This window comes from Diuraphis noxia, unplaced genomic scaffold, assembly GCF_037042655.1.
Source record: "Diuraphis noxia isolate RWA-SAM2 unplaced genomic scaffold, SU_Dnox_SAM2 contig0002, whole genome shotgun sequence".
Classification (NCBI taxonomy): domain Eukaryota; kingdom Metazoa; phylum Arthropoda; class Insecta; order Hemiptera; family Aphididae; genus Diuraphis; species Diuraphis noxia.
Genome location: NW_028301712.1, coordinates 57,083,640 through 57,103,745, shown reverse-complemented (window position 1 = coordinate 57,103,745; position 20,106 = coordinate 57,083,640). Strand labels below are relative to the sequence as shown.

General features: G+C 27.8%; 2 protein-coding genes and 1 pseudogene across 4 annotated transcripts in view; 1 reads left to right on the top strand and 2 right to left on the bottom strand.

The window, feature by feature from the left end:
- Nucleotides 1–1,243: 1,243 nt before the first annotated feature.
- LOC107173684 (4-vinylanisole receptor-like) lies at nucleotides 1,244–5,843 on the bottom strand. 2 transcript variants are annotated; one of them, XM_089219320.1, is made up of 3 exons: nucleotides 5,641–5,843; nucleotides 4,167–4,731; nucleotides 1,244–2,707 (listed from the first exon to the last, which is right to left on the bottom strand). In XM_089219320.1, exons 2-3 carry the CDS (start codon nucleotides 4,701–4,703, stop codon nucleotides 2,042–2,044), a joined length of 1,203 nt encoding a protein of 400 aa, XP_089075446.1. In that variant the 5' UTR covers nucleotides 4,704–4,731; nucleotides 5,641–5,843; the 3' UTR covers nucleotides 1,244–2,041. The 2 variants fall into 2 exon arrangements, with proteins under 2 accessions (XP_089075446.1, XP_089075445.1); XM_089219319.1 differs by lacking the exon at nucleotides 5,641–5,843 and having other exon boundaries at nucleotides 4,167–4,805.
- Nucleotides 5,844–7,375: 1,532 nt separating this feature from the next.
- AkhR (Adipokinetic hormone receptor) overlaps nucleotides 7,376–20,106 on the bottom strand; it is a 99,484-nt gene continuing 86,753 nt past the window's right edge. For both annotated transcript variants that reach the window (XM_015524326.2, XM_015524327.2), the window contains exon 8: nucleotides 7,376–8,613. In XM_015524326.2, the coding sequence (XP_015379812.1) occupies nucleotides 8,398–8,613 (216 nt within the window). In that variant the 3' untranslated portion in view covers nucleotides 7,376–8,397. The remainder of the gene's footprint in view (nucleotides 8,614–20,106) is intronic.
- LOC149058707 (uncharacterized) lies at nucleotides 11,486–12,229 on the top strand (annotated as a pseudogene).

Genomic DNA, 20,106 nt, shown 5'->3' with positions numbered 1-20,106 from the left:
TATTCGGTAGCTCTGAGTCCTATTTTCGGATCCGCTTTTACGAAAAATATAACCGAGTAAAAAACTTATCTTAATTTATTATTACGACTATACAAATTGTGAATTTAGTGCCATTGTATGGTCAAAAAGTATTGCCCTAAGTACTTTTTTTAAAAGTTCGTGGTGGTAAAATTAATAACTAATATAAAACTTTTATTTTACAAAAGGGTTTTTACTTTTAAGAAGATTAAATAATGTATATTAATGTCTTCATGTCATCCGCTCGTTATGACCGAAGATATACAATGTGTATTTATTTTTAACATTCAATAATGTTTCAATTGTTAAATCATAAATATTAGCAATTGTGTAGAAATATCAGCTCAAAATGTCATAAGAAGTGGAAGATGGTGGATGGTGGATAGAATATACTTTTATAGAAATTCGGTGAAAATTTCATTTATCTATAGTCATTTGTTTTAAAGTTACATCAAAAACCAAAATCGATTTTGTCGAAAACTGATTGTGCGTAAAATTTCCCGTTTTTTCCTTAATTTTTAATTTGTTTATCCCGATTATTTAGAAAAATATTGAGAATTTTTATTTTTGACCCCCCAAAGTATCAACTAAATTCACATTCTGATCGAACGAAGTACTGAAGTCGAAAATCGAAACACTTTTACTGCCCCAAAACGTGATGACAGACACAAAAAAAATAAAAAAAAACACACATCATGGTAAAATCATACATTCGGACATTCCTCGCTCCGTTCAGAATCTAAAATCAATAATAATAATATTATCCTGTTCATTATAGTTAAATCCATTTAACTTTTATTAATAATTACATACCAGAAATAATGATTCATAATCTTTCATTCAATGTTAAGAGAACGTAGCACTGAATTTAGACCGGTATCACGGAAAAAAGTTACACAGATGTTGTGTAGTTAGTAATTACTATTTTTTTTGGTGTGGGATTAGAATATTATTTTTTTATTGTTCTATAATATTTTGTTTACATTTTATGTTAACTCCAAAAAACTTATAACATGTATATGTATACAATTATCTTGCTCTGATGTCCATCGCTGATTACCAATACTTCAAATATTACATACACCTATGACTTAAATCATTATATTGAATTTCATCGAATCCATTTTATTTTTAAAACGTAGTATGAAGTATAAGTATGTATATATAGATATTTATTACTATATGGTAGTATCATGTTACAAGTATATTGCACAATATGCGTAAAATCATTTATTTATATTATTGCCAAAAAATAAATAAATACAAATAAAATTGTAATTCTCAATAATTTAGTTCGCTTCAGCCCACACGTAAATACAATAATATACTCACAATAGTTCAGTAACACAATATTATACATAATAATATACACCCTGTCATCTACGATCTACATAAGTTACAGATGTATTCAATACAATATTTACCAACATATTTTATACCCTTGACAAATATACAAATAACAAAACAAAATCATCGAAACCAAATGATTCTCATGATACCCGTACACTGAATAATATTAAGGTAATTAATATTATTAAAAATTAAATGATTTTTCTCTAGCTGGGTTCGAAAAATATAAAAATTATATTTTAATAAGTATACCTCCTTCCTTACTAAATATAATTTTTTTGCGAACCATCCGTATTTATAGTATTCGTTAAATGTTAAATATTTGATGTTCTTCGTCATATGGCGGTGCGATATTATTGTTTATTATTAATTTTGTGGAGCGTCGCGCTTATGATGTGGGCACGCCCTTACCGTTTTTATGTGATCTTGTACCGTAAATAATTTTAACACTGTGATTTTCCTTACTTATTGAAACACCGCAGCTGTCTTCGACGCTAGCTGGAAATACGAAAATAAGATTATTGAATCTTATGAACAGTGTCCTAATGTGTACAATTTAGTGTATAATATAATATGAAGGACGAAAAAATTAAAAAAACTGATATTCATCGAAAACCACGTGTGGTCGTGCGTTAGTAATCTTACATAATATATTATAGTGTAACTAACGACTCTACTTTGCGTTTGCCGCCCTGAGAGCATTGACCCCCGAGTAGGAGACCTTAAGTACGGACAGGAACAGTGGCAGGTTTGCTATGAACACCTTGCCGACAGTCAACTGTAACGGTGTTTGCGTCCTGGACATGACCATCATCAGCGCCCGGCGGAATCGGACAGGCTGTGCGTACCACGCCGCCGAGTACGAAGATCTCAGCAGGCCCATGTGCGTGTCCTCGACCATGCTGCCATACATGCAGAATATGAACAGCTCGGCCAAATAGTTGGATAGAGTCAGCAGACCTTTGACCATGACGAACCGGTTGCCCACGAATATCATGTTGAATGCTGACAGACAGAAGTAGAGCGTGCTGAACATGAGCTCCAGCAGTATAATGTACCCGTAACTCTCGTTCAGTTGGTCCTTGAAGTGAATCAGCCTGTTGTGAAGCATCACGCAGTTCTTCACGTGCTCCAACAACTTCTGCTCGGTGGTCTTGTCGACAGATTGGTCGTACTCGACGATCTCGACCGCGTGCTCGACGTAGGCGGATAGTATCTGGAACTCGGATATCATTTGATTGACGAAGAACGAAAACGAACACATGATGCCGGTTATGATGAACTTTACGGTCACGACGATCAAGAACTGTATCACATACGAAAACGCATACATCTTGACCTGCAAAAATTCATAATAAAAATGAAAGGTGCTAGAAAAATAGATTATACTTTTATGGCAGGTATATATTATGGAAATATTATAGCACCTACATAACTCTGTCGTATAATAATATTTTAGTCTGAGAATTTTTTTTTTAAATTGTTCATGTACCCTCTGCAACATATGCCATTGTACTTAAAGCTAAATCATTGATTAAATATTAATTGTGTAGTTACTAAATCTAAGTTTTGATCATATTTTTGTTTAGATTTTGGCGGCTGTAATGAATGGGATGTTATGATTACTAAATATTTCTGGTAATGTTTCGGGAAGGTTGTTTCTTGTTCGAATATTGTGGTTTTTCAGTATTCGGTGAGGATATGGCTGGTGGTGACTTGGACACCACATGATGGGCACATTTGAAGTTCTTCCTTGGCCATTAGGAAGCTGTGAGAAATTTGAGTGTGGCCGATTCTGAATCTAGTTATTGGGACCTTAGTCTGAGAATTATTATACTGGTAGAGTGGTAGGTATTAATTTTGAGTAATCATTAAACTATTGGAAAAAAAATGATATTATAGGGACTCTTTGTTTTGAAATATTGTTATATATTATGTACGATTAAATAAATGCTAAAAATATATACTTTAAATGATATAATTTGTATTTTTTTAACATCTCAAAAGCAATAAACTTATATCATATTTTAAGTAGGTACAGTCATACATTATGAAAAACTGTAAGATCATTTGTGAGGGTCTTGAACCATTGTTTTTCTAAGAATAATAATATATAAGTTTAAAAGATGAATTTAAATAGAAATAATCCAATCGGCAATTACATCAAAATTTGATTCTCATATATGCTCATAATTACTGTTACCGTAAACTATTTTTTTTAATAATTGCTGTATTATAAATGTATAATTTATAATTTATAATATTATTAAATTTATATGTATTCTATTAAATGTATTTAAAATGACAAATTATTATTGTATAAAATTCGATAACTTTAATACATAAACATAATAAATAAGGGAAATGTTTTCGGAACAATATATCTACCTCTAATTAAATATGTAGCTAAATATATTTTTAAACATTACTATATATGTACATGGCATACACTCATAGATCATACAATTTCGACTTCAGATGCTATTTAAACTGATTAGGTATCGAGCATAGAAAAACATAAGTAATTAGTTGATGAAATAAAATGTCAGTATATTACCTTTGGGAATCTTGATACAAATAGCTACAAATGTATTATTTTTATCTATAGATACCAATATAGTTGGTTTATCTTATTTAACTTATTTGTGTTACATAGGTATTTTATATTAATAAATATGTATCGTTCATACCATAATAAAATTAATTGAGCTATGTCATGATTTATACGAAATAGTAAACATTTATTATTAATACTGCCTATGTAAACAACATAAATTTTTTTTATTGTATAGATTCACCTGACTTGTGTCAGCCGGGAACCACAGGACCACCATCTGCGTGCTCTGTGAACCCAACTTGACTTGAGTTAGACCTGCGGCTGCCAGCGGCACCATCGCAGTGGCCGGTATCTCGAACAAGACCAATGTGAGATAAGAAACGATTACCTTCATCGTAAAGTCACTGTAGGATGTGCGTATTGCCGCTATCTTGCGCTTGAGTGCATCAGGCATGGGCCTATTGTAGCTGGGGAACTCGTCGATGACCATCAGCAGCATGGTCCGGTTGAAACGTTTTGTCCTGATGGCGAACGTTATGATCGCCAACATGAACACACATATAACGAAGTACGTGAACGATTCGAGCGCTTTTTTGTTGTCAGCGATCAACACCGAAGTCATGGTCATCCCCGAAGTGATCATGATCGTTGAAAACTGAATAGTTCTGAGCACTGTTTCGGTTCTGGACAGACGGTCCGAGGACGAGTCGAAAAACACGCTCCATCTGATGCAAAACTTTTGGAACGGCGTCAAAACGAAACTTTCAGGCTTTTGCATCACGTCTATTGTGCCAACAAACGGCTGACTTGATGACATACAATAAATAATATGATAACCTATATAAGTATATAATATCCGTATGGTCGAGTACCAGATACATATTACTATATTATACATAGTAATGTATGGTATAAACAATTTACATATTATTGAAAATGTTTTCTGCTGAATTCACTGTATCGTATATATATATATCAGAGTAGGGCGTTATTCGAATAAAATATTATTTAGATGATTATTTAAATAACATTTTATTCGGATGATTTTTTCACAATTATTCGAATAAATTTTTATTCCAATAATTTTCAAACATAATTATTCGAATAAAAATGTATTCGAATAATTTGAAAACAATATTATTCGAATGAAAATTTATTTGAGTAAGAAATTATCTGAATAATTTTCAAATATAAATATTTTAGTAAAAATTATTCGAATAATTTTCGTTCATTTTGTTTGGGTAAACATAGATTGTTTGAGCTAATTTAAGATAGGCATTTATTATTATAAACAATAGTTGGCATTCTATTTTGAGTTACATAATTGTAAATTTTATTTTATTCGGAAAAACAAATTAAGTTATTCTACCTAACACCAAAAAATCTGAGACTATAGTACTGAAACTAGATAAAATAATAACGTTTTCAATATTGATAAATAATTACTATTAAGGTATATATTAAATACATGTGTAGTACTAGTATAAGAGTATAACTATTAACTATGTTTGAAAATTATTCAAATACATATTAATTCGAATAATTATCTAGATAAAATTTTGCCCAACTCTGATATATATACATATAACTTATACTAATGCGGTACAATAATTATAATATTATTATATAATTGCATATAATATTATATTAAAAATACTTTTGCAATATATTTAAAATAGTTAACATTACAATTTAAAAATATGTTCAATACTTACTTTGTCCGTGACAGTTCACCAAGAGCAGAATATGTTGAAAAAAGTCTTTTATTGGTTTCAAATATATTTTTTTAATTGAGTTGAGACATAGTATCAAATATCAACAGACATTCCCCAGAAGATTTAACATATATACTAGTATATTCAAATCGATCATCAGTTTAATATTTATACTTAGTTTTGATTGTCCCTTAAACTGTAAAAATTTAAGAATTTCAAACCTAAATTAATTTAGTATAATATTATTCTTTAAAATTTAAAAGTGAGATGTAGTTACAAAAACACGTATATATCAACACTGCTTTTATTTCCTTTTTTTTTTATAAAATACTATGTTATGGAATTAATCGAAGAATCTTAGTCATTCCAATAAATAATAATAAAAATATTTTATATTATTTACTATTTTGAAACACAATAGAGTATACTTACTTTACAAGTATGATGATAATACCCACCTTTTACGAACCACACTGCCGACGAAACGATTGCAGACCTAGTTATTCGACCATTTACTTGTAATTTTTGAACATTTATTGAATTCCGTGACCATATGAGTTATGTATCATATTTTCTGTTTGTAATAATATAAAATAATCAATGTAATATTATAGTGAATATAATAGTCATTAATAAATATTCTTCGCGTGGATATTATAATATTATACACCCACGAATATTATTTGTCTTAGTTGTTTGTCTTTGAACATTTGTATTGTAACACGCGAATATCTTGTAAATTATTCCGTAGAAAAGAGTTTGGGTCAAATATTTGGTGCGTCTGAACTCAAGCTGTATTCTTACACTTAATGTAAATAATAAGACTCAAATAAACATATGACACTATATGCGTCAATGCCTCAAGGACATAATATTATATGTTAATTATTAATTTAAACGTATACAATTATCGAAAAATTTTTTCACCAACTGCGAAATGTTTACTTTCCATATTTTATACGCCTATAAACAAAAAAAATTAATAATCACATGAGTTTGTACAATGTAAGCATTAAATTTCGTCTCAAATGATTCAAATTGTTTTTGTTAACGATATTATTACGTTTTATTAACGTTATTAGTTACTACATAAATGTAAATCTATATATTATATATGGATTTCTGTCTGTCTGTTTGTTTGTCCTTTATGCATTCGCTAACGGCTGGACCAATTACAACGAAATTTGGTACCGAAATATATTAGACCTATGGGCAGAAGATAGGCTAAGTTAAAAAGTGATAAACCTAACCCTGGGAGGTGCTTAAACAAACATTTTGAGATTTACGATGGAAATTTTTGTTAATTTATAAATGATTGCTATTAGTGATGGTTGCTTATTATTATTATAACATATATCCCTGAATTATTGTTAACTGTGCATTTAATAATCCGTAAAAATTTCTTATGACTCTCCAAAAAAGATCGATTGGTAGTTGTACGCCTCAAAACCATTCAATCGAATACTTGAATTGACAAACATTTCTCGATAAAACGAATAAAATTACATAATGATAAATTAAATTAAATATCGTTCTAAAATTATTACTTAGTATATTCTAACTATTATCTATCTATATGTATAAAAACATACTGCTAACATAATCACAGGTAATGAATTTAATACACAGTTTGAGACATATAAGAGATAGAAATTTTAACGGGCTACGAAGTACACGGGTTCAGCTAATAAATAAATACAACTAAAATATGGCATACCAATCATTTTTGTGAATTTATTTTCCACAATTTTCAAGCTAAATACTAAATCTTTAATTTTACAATCAAATAAACTTAAGATAAAAACATTTAATGGTATTTAGCAAACAAACAACACACACATTATATAATATATATATATATCTTATTAGTTATTAGTATCTACATAACTATATAACCTACATATTTTTATAATAGTTGTATCTACTAGATAATAACTACTGATCAATATGTGGATGGGAGTCTACATGAAGTACATCATCGTTGTACTAAACGCATTATTGTAATACTAACTGTTTTAAATATTGTAATTCATTTTAGATTTTAATGTTTACTTATATTATATTAATTTCCACTGTGTTTAACAATAAAATAAATTGAAATTTACATTCATCGTGTATACAACGGTTTTAATTGTATTATGATCATTAATCATAAAAAATAACTACAATGTTATTTAAATTTGAACCATCTCATGGAGATAAAATATAAATTACTTATTTAACGTGTTATATTTGTTTATAAAACATTCACGAAAAAATAATAACAAAAGAATCATTTTTTCAACTTCAATGGCTTTGTAACACAATATTCAAACACAAAAATCCATATTTTGTTAAGAACATTAAACCTGCCTATTACTCGTATTATAATTAGTTTAAAAAAGTATATATATTTATAGGAGACTTAAAAAGTAGTATAACCTTTATTAATACCAATTATATTATGAGAAAAATGTATAAATTATGTGTTTAATTAATAGGTATTGTGTTTCTATAAACTCAAAATTTAAAGTTAGAAATAATATCGTATAATATAATGCATAATAACTGTAAACATTATATAGATACGACCAGATATTCACACAGTTTATTTTTCTAGTGACTTTTTGATGGAAAAATATGATATCCATGATCAAAATGCATTGATTCGTAATTAGTTCACAAATTGTACTGGATTATCGTGTACATGTGTATAAATAAAAACTGGATTTTTGAAAAGAATAATTATAACTCGTGAATCTTGTCACTATTTCGCCTTTAAGTATTCTTATCGTTAATATCGTTGTCGTTGCACAACGTCGTGGTAACTGTGACGTTTTCGTTTACCAAAATGTCATCGTTTGTGTTACCGTTCTGAGTAGATTTGAACAATGCCGCTTTGTTTCCAATAGTAGATTTTCGATTAGCTTTTGATCGCATGGTTAATTTATGCCACGTGACCACTCTTACTGAGGCTACAGATTCTCCCACACCCTGTAAACGTAAAAAATTCATACAAATGTTTAATATTTGTTTTGAATATTTTGTTTGTTTTATATTTTAAAGCTATTATATGTAATTTGTGTTTTTAAATCATAATCAAAAATAGGTAATAAATAATAATTTTTTTGGAGTTCGTCATAGTAAATATTATAATATCATTATTATTTATTACTAAGGAAATGGAATATGGATTTATGGTAAAGCGCATGATATTTTAGCTGTAAAATGTAAGTTAGTTAATACTTAAGACCTAAGATATCCGCATAATTATGACTACTTAACCCAAAGTATAATATACATATAATATATATTATATATATATATATATATATATATATATATATATATATATATAAATTAAATAAATCATATTATTATTATAAAAGACCATTATTAAAATATATCAAAAAGATTAAAAATTAATAGTTCTGGTTTATTTATAGGTGTTTATAAATTATAAAACCATTGATATTATATGTTCATAATATGACTATTGGTATCGAATATCATATCGAACCTTATCGATTATTATTGAATATTACGTAGACATTACATATAAATTGAATTATATCTTTTTTACAATATTCAGAAATATTAGGCACCTATAATAACAATATAATATATATTTAACCTAATCAATTGTAAGCTAATAACCATGATGTTGATTCTGTACCAATAAAAAAAAAATATATATATAATATATAACTTATTGGCTATTACAGCCCTTACATATACGTAGGTCTTATATACGTCACTTATCCACTGAATTCAATATATCTATGTAATCACCAATTTTTATTCTTATTTTATTCCTTGTATTAATTATACTACCTACTTATATTGAATTATTTAAAATGCGTTAATTGTCAAATATTATTTAACTTTTATTGTTATTGTATATTGTAAATTATACATTGTCCGTATAAATATTATTAATATTTTAAATAAACAAAAAAAATAATTAGTATAACTAACTAATATAATTTGTTTTGGATATACTTTTAATTTTTACATTTTCTATTTTTATAGATATGTTTAATATAATATATTTACATTTAACTATTTTGTATTCGTTGTTGACGTATTATAATATATTATAATAAATTAAAATATAAGTAACTTATTAATTTTATTTACTAATTTATATATATATATATATATATATATATGTATTTTTTTTTTTTGACATCAAATTGTCCCCACGTTCAAACAACTACTTATACAATATTAAATTCAAAACAATAATTATTAAGTACTTACATAATGCGTAATTACATAATATTATGTTCATAAATTGATGCTATCAAAAGCTATGTTGGGAGAATTAAAAATTTAAAAATAACAATATTCGTGTATCGTCCATATACATATTATTATGTGGTAAATGTAGTACCCATTTATAATACATTGTGATTTGGCTTAGTAAATTATAATTTACTGGATTATTTTTTATTATAGAATAATTATAATATATGAATCATATATGTACAGTATATGGACAATTTAAACATTTTGACTAGTCGAGTAAAATCAGAATATCAGAATACTGAACAGCCATCATATAAAAGTAATGCATTCCCATAGTTTCCTATAATAACGAAAAAAAAATCGAATAAAACGTTCCAACACATTTAATAATTTCGGTCATAGCTAGATACCATGTTTTTTTTAAATTCTCAGTATATGACCGTATGGGTTTATATTCATTTTATTATTCTTATGGATCTGTATAGTAACGATATCAAGTTAAATGTGTCATTAAATTAAATAGAAAATACCTATATTAAATGAACAAACGTGAAACATCCATATTTATTTTATTTATATATTAACCATGTGATATTATTGTTAAGTATGCGTATTGCAATGATACGTTGTATACTGTTTAAATATCTATCTAACTATAATATGATTATTTTTAGGGACTTGAGTACTAAAAATAAAATGGGACATAATTATATAACAAATGACTACCCTCGTAAACTTAAATGGAAACATAAATAATTAATTAATAAACTATGATTATTCATATAAATTGTAAGGATTAAAATATACATTTTTAAAAAGTAAGTACTTATAATGGCTATTGCATTATGATTTTTTTTAAGTGGATACGCGAAATCATACGATGGTTACAAAATGTGAGCCTTTGCGGGTCACTCGAAATATCACATATGTGAAACATCGACATTATTTTGTATAGAAAATATGCATGAGTATTGAAAGGATGGTTTTTTAAAGAAAATAAATGATTATTCTTTATTTTAAAAGCGCGTTAAATGAGTTAAGAGACTACTAACTACAGTGCTACACGTGTCACCAGTCCAGTGCCGTAACTACTGAGTGTGCAAAGTCTGCAACGCACACGGGCCTCCAACTCTAAGGGGCCTCTAAAACCAAAAACCAAAAATGAAAATCGTCTATTTAAATATTTTTTTATTGCTCTACCGTTCTACGAATATTATTAGATTTTATGCTTAACAATTAAATTAATTATAGGCATAATTATTAAGTATAGTATAAATAGTATGCAATACGTCAATACAGTGCTAAATAATAATAGTAAAATAATAGTAGTTACTATTTTTAAGCATTTTACAATGTCTGCTCTACCCGATGGGAATCTAGACATACTGGAGTATTTGCATTAAAAGAACGGTTTATTGATGTAATCAAATGTTTAACAGTAATATCACTTACAAGTAGTAAAAAAGATGAACGAAATATGAGTAAAGTACTTAAAAATAAGATAGAATCGAGTGAATTTGTATTAATTTTATATATTTGGGAAAATATTTTAAGATATTTAAATACTGTATCTAAAATTTTACCAAGTACGGATATTGCATTAGAGAATGATTCTATGCTTCTAGATAAAGCTATTCAAAATATGCAACGCATGCGAAATGACTACAGCACAATATGTATATTTAGAATCAAAACGCTTATATGATGAATGGGGAATTGATATTTCATTCCATTCTTCGAGACCTAAGTTTCATAAAAAAGTATTTGGAGAAGTTGACGGTGACCGGAGATTTGATATTTCTGAAGATAAATTTAGGATTAAAGTATTTTTACCAGTCGTGGATTGTATAGTATTTAAACTCAAAGAACGATTTAATGGAATGAAATATGTTTCTGATCGTTTCAAATTTTTAAGCCCGAAATCACTTTTGAACTATGAACAGTCTTCTCTAATTAAACCTACCTATGATTTCATTCAATTTTATAAATATGATATTACTTCAGATTTCACGCGACAAATTATAAGTCTAAAAACAAACATTTCATCTCAAAATCTAAAATCTATTAAAGATGTATGTGTTATATTATTGAAATGGATTTGTCTATAAGTTACCCAGATGTATTATCTGCAGCATGTTTTTTATTTTTAACTTTACCGATAACAGTCGCGTCTGCAGAACGTAGCTTTTTAAATCTTAAATTAATAAAAAATTATCTTCGGAATTCATCTGGTCAATATCGACTAAAAAATATAAGTATTTTGAATATTGAAAGTAAACGTACCGCCGAACTTAATATTGATAAGATAATAACAGACTTTGCCAACGCAAAAGCCCGAAAAAAAAATTTTTTGAAATAATAATGTATTAATGTATTCATTATAATGTTTTAACTTTATAATTCTAACTTATATTTTAAAAACAACTTATTGTTCATTTTTATTATATTTTGCTAAAATGCCTAAATGAAATTTTATAAAACTGTTTTTTTTTTTAAATATATATATATGTATATATATTACCTATTAGATATTTTCTTCTGTTTAATTATAAATAATATACAATTAAATCTACAAAAATATCATGCATTGTGTTTAATTTAGAGATAACATAATTAAAATTGATTTTGTTATAAAGTTTCATATTAATAATATAATAACTAAATTATTTATTTAATAATAAAATTAACTTCTTGTCTAATTAGTATAATGCACATATAACATTATCATTTAAGTTAAAATACGAAAAAAATACTGATTGATAATATTGCTGTAATAATACAAAAATCAAGTAAAAAATTATTAATTTGGGGCCTCCAAACAAATTTTGCACACAGGCCTCAGAATTAATATAGTTGCGGCACTGGTCACCACGCCAACAGCCGATTTCACCCGTCAGCCATCACATTATATGTTTCATATAAAAATAAATATATTATATGTATATTATACTTATAAATTATATCAATACAATAGTCTTCTTCACTAATTATTGTAATATAGAATTTTGTATGTTTTTTGAATAGTATATTAAGATAAAAATGCGTTACGCTTTTGGAAGATAAAAAATAGGTACTGTTTTTATTTCCCATATTTTTGCATATTTAAATATTAATATTTATTTTTTAAATGCAAATTTTAGTTCTTTGTCGGTTTTTGAGCATAACATTATATCTTTTGCACTTATAACAACTATTCCTTAGAAAAAATTAAACAAAAATAACAATATTAAAATTATTGATTGTGTAATTTCTAATACATCAGTTATATTTTAATAATACATTATTTTTGATCTATAAAGTATAATTCAATAACACTGCTCCGTGATAGAGGTCGTTCAATACGCACGTGCGTAGTGCGCTCTAAGTAATTAGTCGTTACCACTATAACGTGTTTTTCGTTATTTTTTTCTTCTCTAAGCCGGTTAATCAAAGATGTGACTTAGTTCATTAAATATTTTATTTAATTTTCTCTTTTAACTAAAGTGTCGCACATTAACAAACGAAATAAATGTTCGTCTTCTGAAATATTGTCATTGTCCTATTTGTAATATTGTCAACGCGTGCAGCGCATATCGGCGGCCGCCTCAATGGTCTCGATATTAAAACAATCTAATTACGCTATCGCAACCCAACGTCGTCTTCATCATCGTACTATTGTACGTGCTATTGTTTTTATTTAGAAACTCATCAATACTTTTTACATTCTATCAAAATGAATTAGTTTAATAATAATAAAGATATCAGTAAAACAAATAACACCGTACCACCGATATTAATTGTAAATACAAATAAAAGCCCCAATTCATCACTCATCACTAAATACAAGTAATAATCAATCAGATGCAGTATGGACCGCAGAAACATCTAAAATAAATCTATCCAATTCTACAAATTCTGAGCCAAACTCTCCACTTGAGCAACAACCTAAATCAAGAAAAAAAATATTCACGTCAGTAAATCGTTTTGAAGTCCAAACAAAATTCATGATTCTAATAAGCAGGAGGATTAACTCGACTTCCCACTCAATGATTCTACCGGAAACACTACCACTAACATACCGACTGATCATACAAATAATCTACCAATTAAACCGCCTCACCCGGTTTTCGTAAGAGGCGTCGAGGATTTTCCGGAACTATGCACAGTACTTATAAAGTTGATTGGTGTTGAAAACTTTGTCAGCAAATCATCTACAGATAGTAGATAGTTGTCATGTTTGATAAAAAAATCTTATCAGACTATCAATTTGGTTTTTGTGCTTAACTCTCCTCTATTCACTAAGTCCATAGAGTTGTTGACGCTGTCTCTTTTGGCCTCAACAAAAAATGTGACTGTACCTGCGCATTCCTTGATGTATCACAGGCCTTTGATAGAGTGTGGCATGAAGGTCTGCTATACAAATTTAAAAAAATCCTACACCAAACATACTACATTATACTTAAATCATATAAATCTCGCAGACCGACACTTCCAGGTCCATCATAATGGTTCTTCAGACTCTAATATAGCAGGAATTGCGGCAGGTGTCTCGCAAGGTGATATCCTCTTCTTGATTCTGTAGAATATTTATACATCCGACCAACCGACCACGCCCAACACATTAGTAGCAGACTATGAGGACGACAAATTCATAATATCATCAAGTCTAGATCCCATTATAGCCTCCAAAAACCTACAAAACCATATTTTATTAATGGAAGACTGTTATAAAAAGTGGCGTTTTAAAATAAACCAATCCAAATCAGTACATACTACATTTACACTTAAATTAGCACCATGCCCAGAAGTAATGTTTTTTTGGTACTCAGATAGTCGGATCCCCCCATCCCAAAATGTTGAATATATAGGGCTAATTCTCGACCGCCATCTTACCTGGGCTCACATACGGACATACAGCCTACAGCTATGGGGCAATGCAAACATTTCTATTTCAAATAAAATTAAATGGTTCCAAAATTAAGCATTAAGAAAAATTACGAATTCTTTGTTATACGTATCAAATCATACCATGAACTGAAAGTAAAAATGTAATCACATTTGCTAATGTATTAAGCAATAAATGAAAACACATAAAATATACTACCTACTGATTTAATTATTTTGTGTTCAAGAAAATAGGTAAGATACCTATATCATGTGACGATGTTGAGTTACAATAAATTATACTTTATATTAATTATGATTTAACAGATGGTAAAATTCAAACCTTTTATAAATAATGTTTGAATATTCATATACAAAAGGATTTTAAATAGTTAAAAAAGGTATCAAAACCTACATGTAGGAATAAAACACCAAATTAGATTTTCATTGGAATTATAAAGCATAGCAATTAAACATATCCATGGAAATAATAATATAATATGACACATGTTCTTGAGTAGACCAAACATTTTTTCGTAAATTCTACTAACAACTTCACAAAATCACTGTTTAAATTGTTTAAAGCAAAACTTTAGAAATTTGGCTTTTTTCAAATATTTAAGATTTTTTTCATTAATAATACTTGTCACGAATACTATGGATACTATACGATAGGGGCGATCGCCCCCCCCTCCCCCGAGAGATCTTTGAAAATTATATTTTTTATTGTTGAACTTATAAGTGTTTCTAAATATTCTAATTAATAAATAAATAATTTTTTTTGGATGAGAAATTTTTGTGATAACTGTCAACTGATAATACATATTATATCGAATAAATCGGATTACTGATTAGTGATTGCTCTATGGTACGCAAAGATGGAACATTTGGCCCGAGGATTGGGTGACGGTTATTCGTACACTAGTGACTTGCAACTGATTTAACATCCCGAATTTAGGGTAAACGAAGTTCTAGGAGAATAAAAAAAAAAATCAAGTTGTCAAGTTTTTCGAATTATCGCAACTCGACTGTATAAAGCCTTACTAACAACCTTGAAACAAATGTTTTCATTATTCGGAATGTGGCATCTGCAATTAATCTGTATTTAGTTTTTAGTAATAGTAGTTATATTCTCTCTTTGTTATTTTCGTTTACTACTCTCCTCGACTTCACACATCCACTTTTTGGCTTTTCCACTTCTTATTATTTATATTCTTATATTAGCCATATCTGCTACTTTATATCATTTTGTCAATAGGTTAAAAACTTGGCTGAGATCAAAAATGGGCCAGGATCGGCTTACAGGGTTGGCATTATTAAACATTCATAGATCTATAGAAATAAATATTGATGATGTAATTGATCGATTCACAGGTTTTTAAAAAAGAAATATAGATTTTGTTTTTTAAATAAAAATTATTTAATAAAAGTGCTAAATAAATAATAAAAAAACTTTGTTTTTTTATATGTCTAAAAAATGGTTTTTAATTATTGGGGGTGGTTTATTCCTCTTAATATTGCCCCCCCCCCCTAGGTGAAGGCTCAAATACGCCACTGAATATATCAACGTACCATGTTTAATATGAGTAGATTTTTTCCGAAGTTGGGTTATACAGATACTTTTTATTCGCTTTGAACACTCTTACACCGAATATTAAAGAACGTGACAATTTATTATTTAGTTGGCATTTTTTGAGGAAAACTGTGTGCAAGGGCTCAGATAATATTAAATATACATTTAATACAACTCATTTAAAAAATAAATAAGAAGTTATTTTAAAAGAATAAAATATTATGCCAGGAGATAATGCACCTGTGGAATTTAAATTGTATTTATATTAGGTATGTCAGAAACAATAATTCGTTATGATAACGGCTGTTACATTTCATGCTAGCTTTACATATAAAAGAAAAAAATCGTATGGATTAGCATGCACATTTATACAAACAACGTGAGAATCTCCTAACAAAACTTAACAATTATACGCAAAGTTAATTAATTTTTGTTTGTCGATTTAGTGAAATGAACCAAAACTTGCACTGACAAGCTGTATATTTACAGAATTGAACAGTGAACAAAAATTGACAGGATTGAAGTTTTTGAATGTAGAATGCTCTGTGATTTATGTAAAAATTAGATATAAACGAAGATACATTTTATCAAAACCAATAAAAACTACACAGTCACAATGCCAGATATCCAGATTCTTAGTTGTCAATAAATATTTGATTTGATATAAGCCGTTCAAGTTGTACTAGGAGGTCAGGATTCTTTTATTTGTTCACAGATCTTTTGATATTAAAGTAGCATGAAATGTAACAGCTTAATTTGTGATAGCTCATTGTCTTGCATAAATTCAATAAATTTAACCAAAAAAAAATACAAATTACAAATACTTATAGGTATACAGTTTTTTCCAACTGTTTTTAACAAGATGTATTTACATTTTGTTCGTAGATGAAATAAAAATGTATGGCCAAATATTAAACACTATTATTTATAGTGAATTTCAACTGATTTTTAATCAATATGTATAAAACTTTGCATAGTTGTATCGTATTAAATATGTCATAAAATAATTTATATAATAAAAATGAAATGCTGTATGGTGGTGATCGCATCACTTGAGAACGGCTGAACCGATTTAGGTAATTAAAAAAAAAATATTGGTTATAGTTTGAGTGAGGTTGTGAAAATATTAAATCGTTCTTATATCAGGGCAATTAAAACAGTAGTTTGAACTACGTTCGGTTTAAACCGAGTGCAATGTATAAAATCTACCTCAGGAAAATCATCTGCTTCGATTGAATTAGTTCTCAAAACGAGGAACATCAAAGCTTATTTTCTCATGAACTGTGTAATAATAAAACCATGATACACCATATTATATCGCATTTTTTTTCATTTCTTCATTGTTGATGCTAGATAAATTGATTAGATGCCAATATTGGATATTGGATTAACCAAAATCAATTAATTCTAAAACGACTAAAACTATTGGACCGTAATCAATAAAAAATAGTACTAATATAGTCCTTTTATTTTTCAATCCCGAAAGGGTAGCTTACAAATAAATCTTTTTTTCAGTTTACGAAAAAATATTGAATATTATACATTTATAGACGATGAATATATTTTATAAAACTATATTTATATTAAAAACAAAAAACAAATCTTTGTCCCGGTGGCGCTGAACAGGAAGCTAGTAATTTATAGTAATAGTACCTATGCGTTAAATGTTTTATTTAAAAATAAGAACGACGTGCATACTCTGAAAAAATTACACGACGTCAAATTGAAGATTTTTTAAAATATTTTAATATTTTACGAAGTGGCTACAACATAATATATTATACCTACAACAATTTTTATTTCTAATAAAAATTAAAAAATTATATTTTTGTACATACATGTATTTTAACTTATTAATGGGGTTTATATTGGGAAAAAGTTAACTTAACGGGATTATAAAGTTAATGATTAATAGCATATCATAATGGAATCCGTTTTAACTAGTTAAGTTAGAGGTCACTTAAAAAAAGCCATTTCCTGTATAACATAGTTAAATGTAACTTAACTTTTTAATTTATTAATGTCTTGAAAAACGAAGAAAGTGAAAAGTATTGTTATTTCCAGGCCATATACTTACCGACGGTGGGCCCAGATTCCAGGACCTTGTGTTTTTAAATCAGATTTTAGTCTTCGTGTTCAAAACACATGTTTCAAAATGTATTTTATTATGATAAAACATATCAAATTATAAACGTTATAAATACTAAAATATTGCATGATTAATTATGCTTATCTTCATGTTCAGATTTATATTGGTAGCTTCTTCGTGGTTATTGGTTTTGTTTTTTTCAATTTAAAACTCTATAACGCACATTCCAAATATAGTGATCGACTCCCTCTTAGATTTCTATTGATTCGTCTCACGTAATTTTATTCAAACCAATCTGGCGAAGGTTATTGTAAGTATAGTATAGTAAGTATTCGCTACTCGGATAACGATTCAATAACCAAACCAATATCATTAATTTGAATAAATGCGTATGTTATTTTCACTAAAATTGAAAAACTAGAAGTATTTCAATAATTTTAAAATCTTTAAATCAGATATTTTTTCAAAAACACTTTTTGTTAGTTAAATGATAAAGAAAGCATATATTTTAGATTTTAATTCATATAGATTTTATTATTGTTTGATTAAAGTCTCAGGATATTGAAGTCATATTTAATTTAGGTTTAGTTAGTGTAACTTTTTAAATAAATTATGTTTTTTCTTGTTTAAGGAGCGTATATAAGTGGGTGTACATTTTCCAAAACTTCGTGAAGTATACCACAAAAACTTGAGACAAAGTAGCTGAAACGATTTTAAACGTTCCTTCATGATACAAAACTTTTGAATTTTACGTAACTCCTAAACCACAGTTTCTTCCAAAGATTAATAGAATATCTTCTCATCTGGTTCACTATCGTCGACGACTAAAAATGGTTCATTATAATACCTTTTGATGGTAAATATACATTGAAAGAGTGTAGTATTTCTTAAGTGGTATATATTTCCTGTGATACATTGGTGCTGTTTAAATTTCGTTTCGTTTTTGTTGCACTACATTTATCAATAATAGGCTTGAATGCTTGATAATAAAGCTTCCTGAAATTAAATAAGACATCGTCAATCATCAGAACTTGTTGAGTGAATCCCATGCATCCTCCTATGATGGGAAGGGCGTGATTTAACGCCATTCGATGTGTTGCAATCGGTCAATATTTTTTATACACGCTTATTGTGAATAAATAATAATATCTTATATTATTATATTGTTATTGATAGTTTATTATAGTAATATTACCTTAACCATTTCTGATAATCTAGACATACATGCATACATCCATTGAATACAATGAATAATTCATTATGAATTCCATTTTTTCAACCGTACTATTTTTCAAACCATTAAAGCAATCACCACCATGTTTTTTGCAACTTCTGAATTATGATTATGTTCATAATTTCGTTTCAGAACTTATAAATGGTAAATCCTTGTGTAATGTGTAAACCCTTGCTTTACAATTGAATTTCTATTTAAACCGCTAAATATTTATAAAACATAAGATGAATGACCCGTAATTACCAAAAAAAAAAATAAAAATAAAACAAAATAGACCATATTATGAGAAAATATGTAACAGTGGATTATACCTATGGTGTAATTATTCTGAAAAATAATACAATTGTTTAATCTTAAACAGAAATGAGAAAAAATAATTAGTATAATATGGTTTGTAACGCTTAACAATGCTTACATTAATTGTAAGTTTGGCGTTAAACTAAACGATGTGGATGGTAACATTTTAATGTGGGTGTA

Coding starts and splice junctions, on each gene's coding strand:
- LOC107173684 (XM_089219319.1), bottom strand. CDS start 4,742: ATGTCATCAAGTCAGCCGTTTGTTGGCACAATAGACGTGATGCAAAAG. Junction 2,708..4,166: donor TCCCGGCTGACACAAGTCAG/GTGAATCTATAC, acceptor GAATTTTTGCAG/GTCAAGATGTATGCGTTTTC.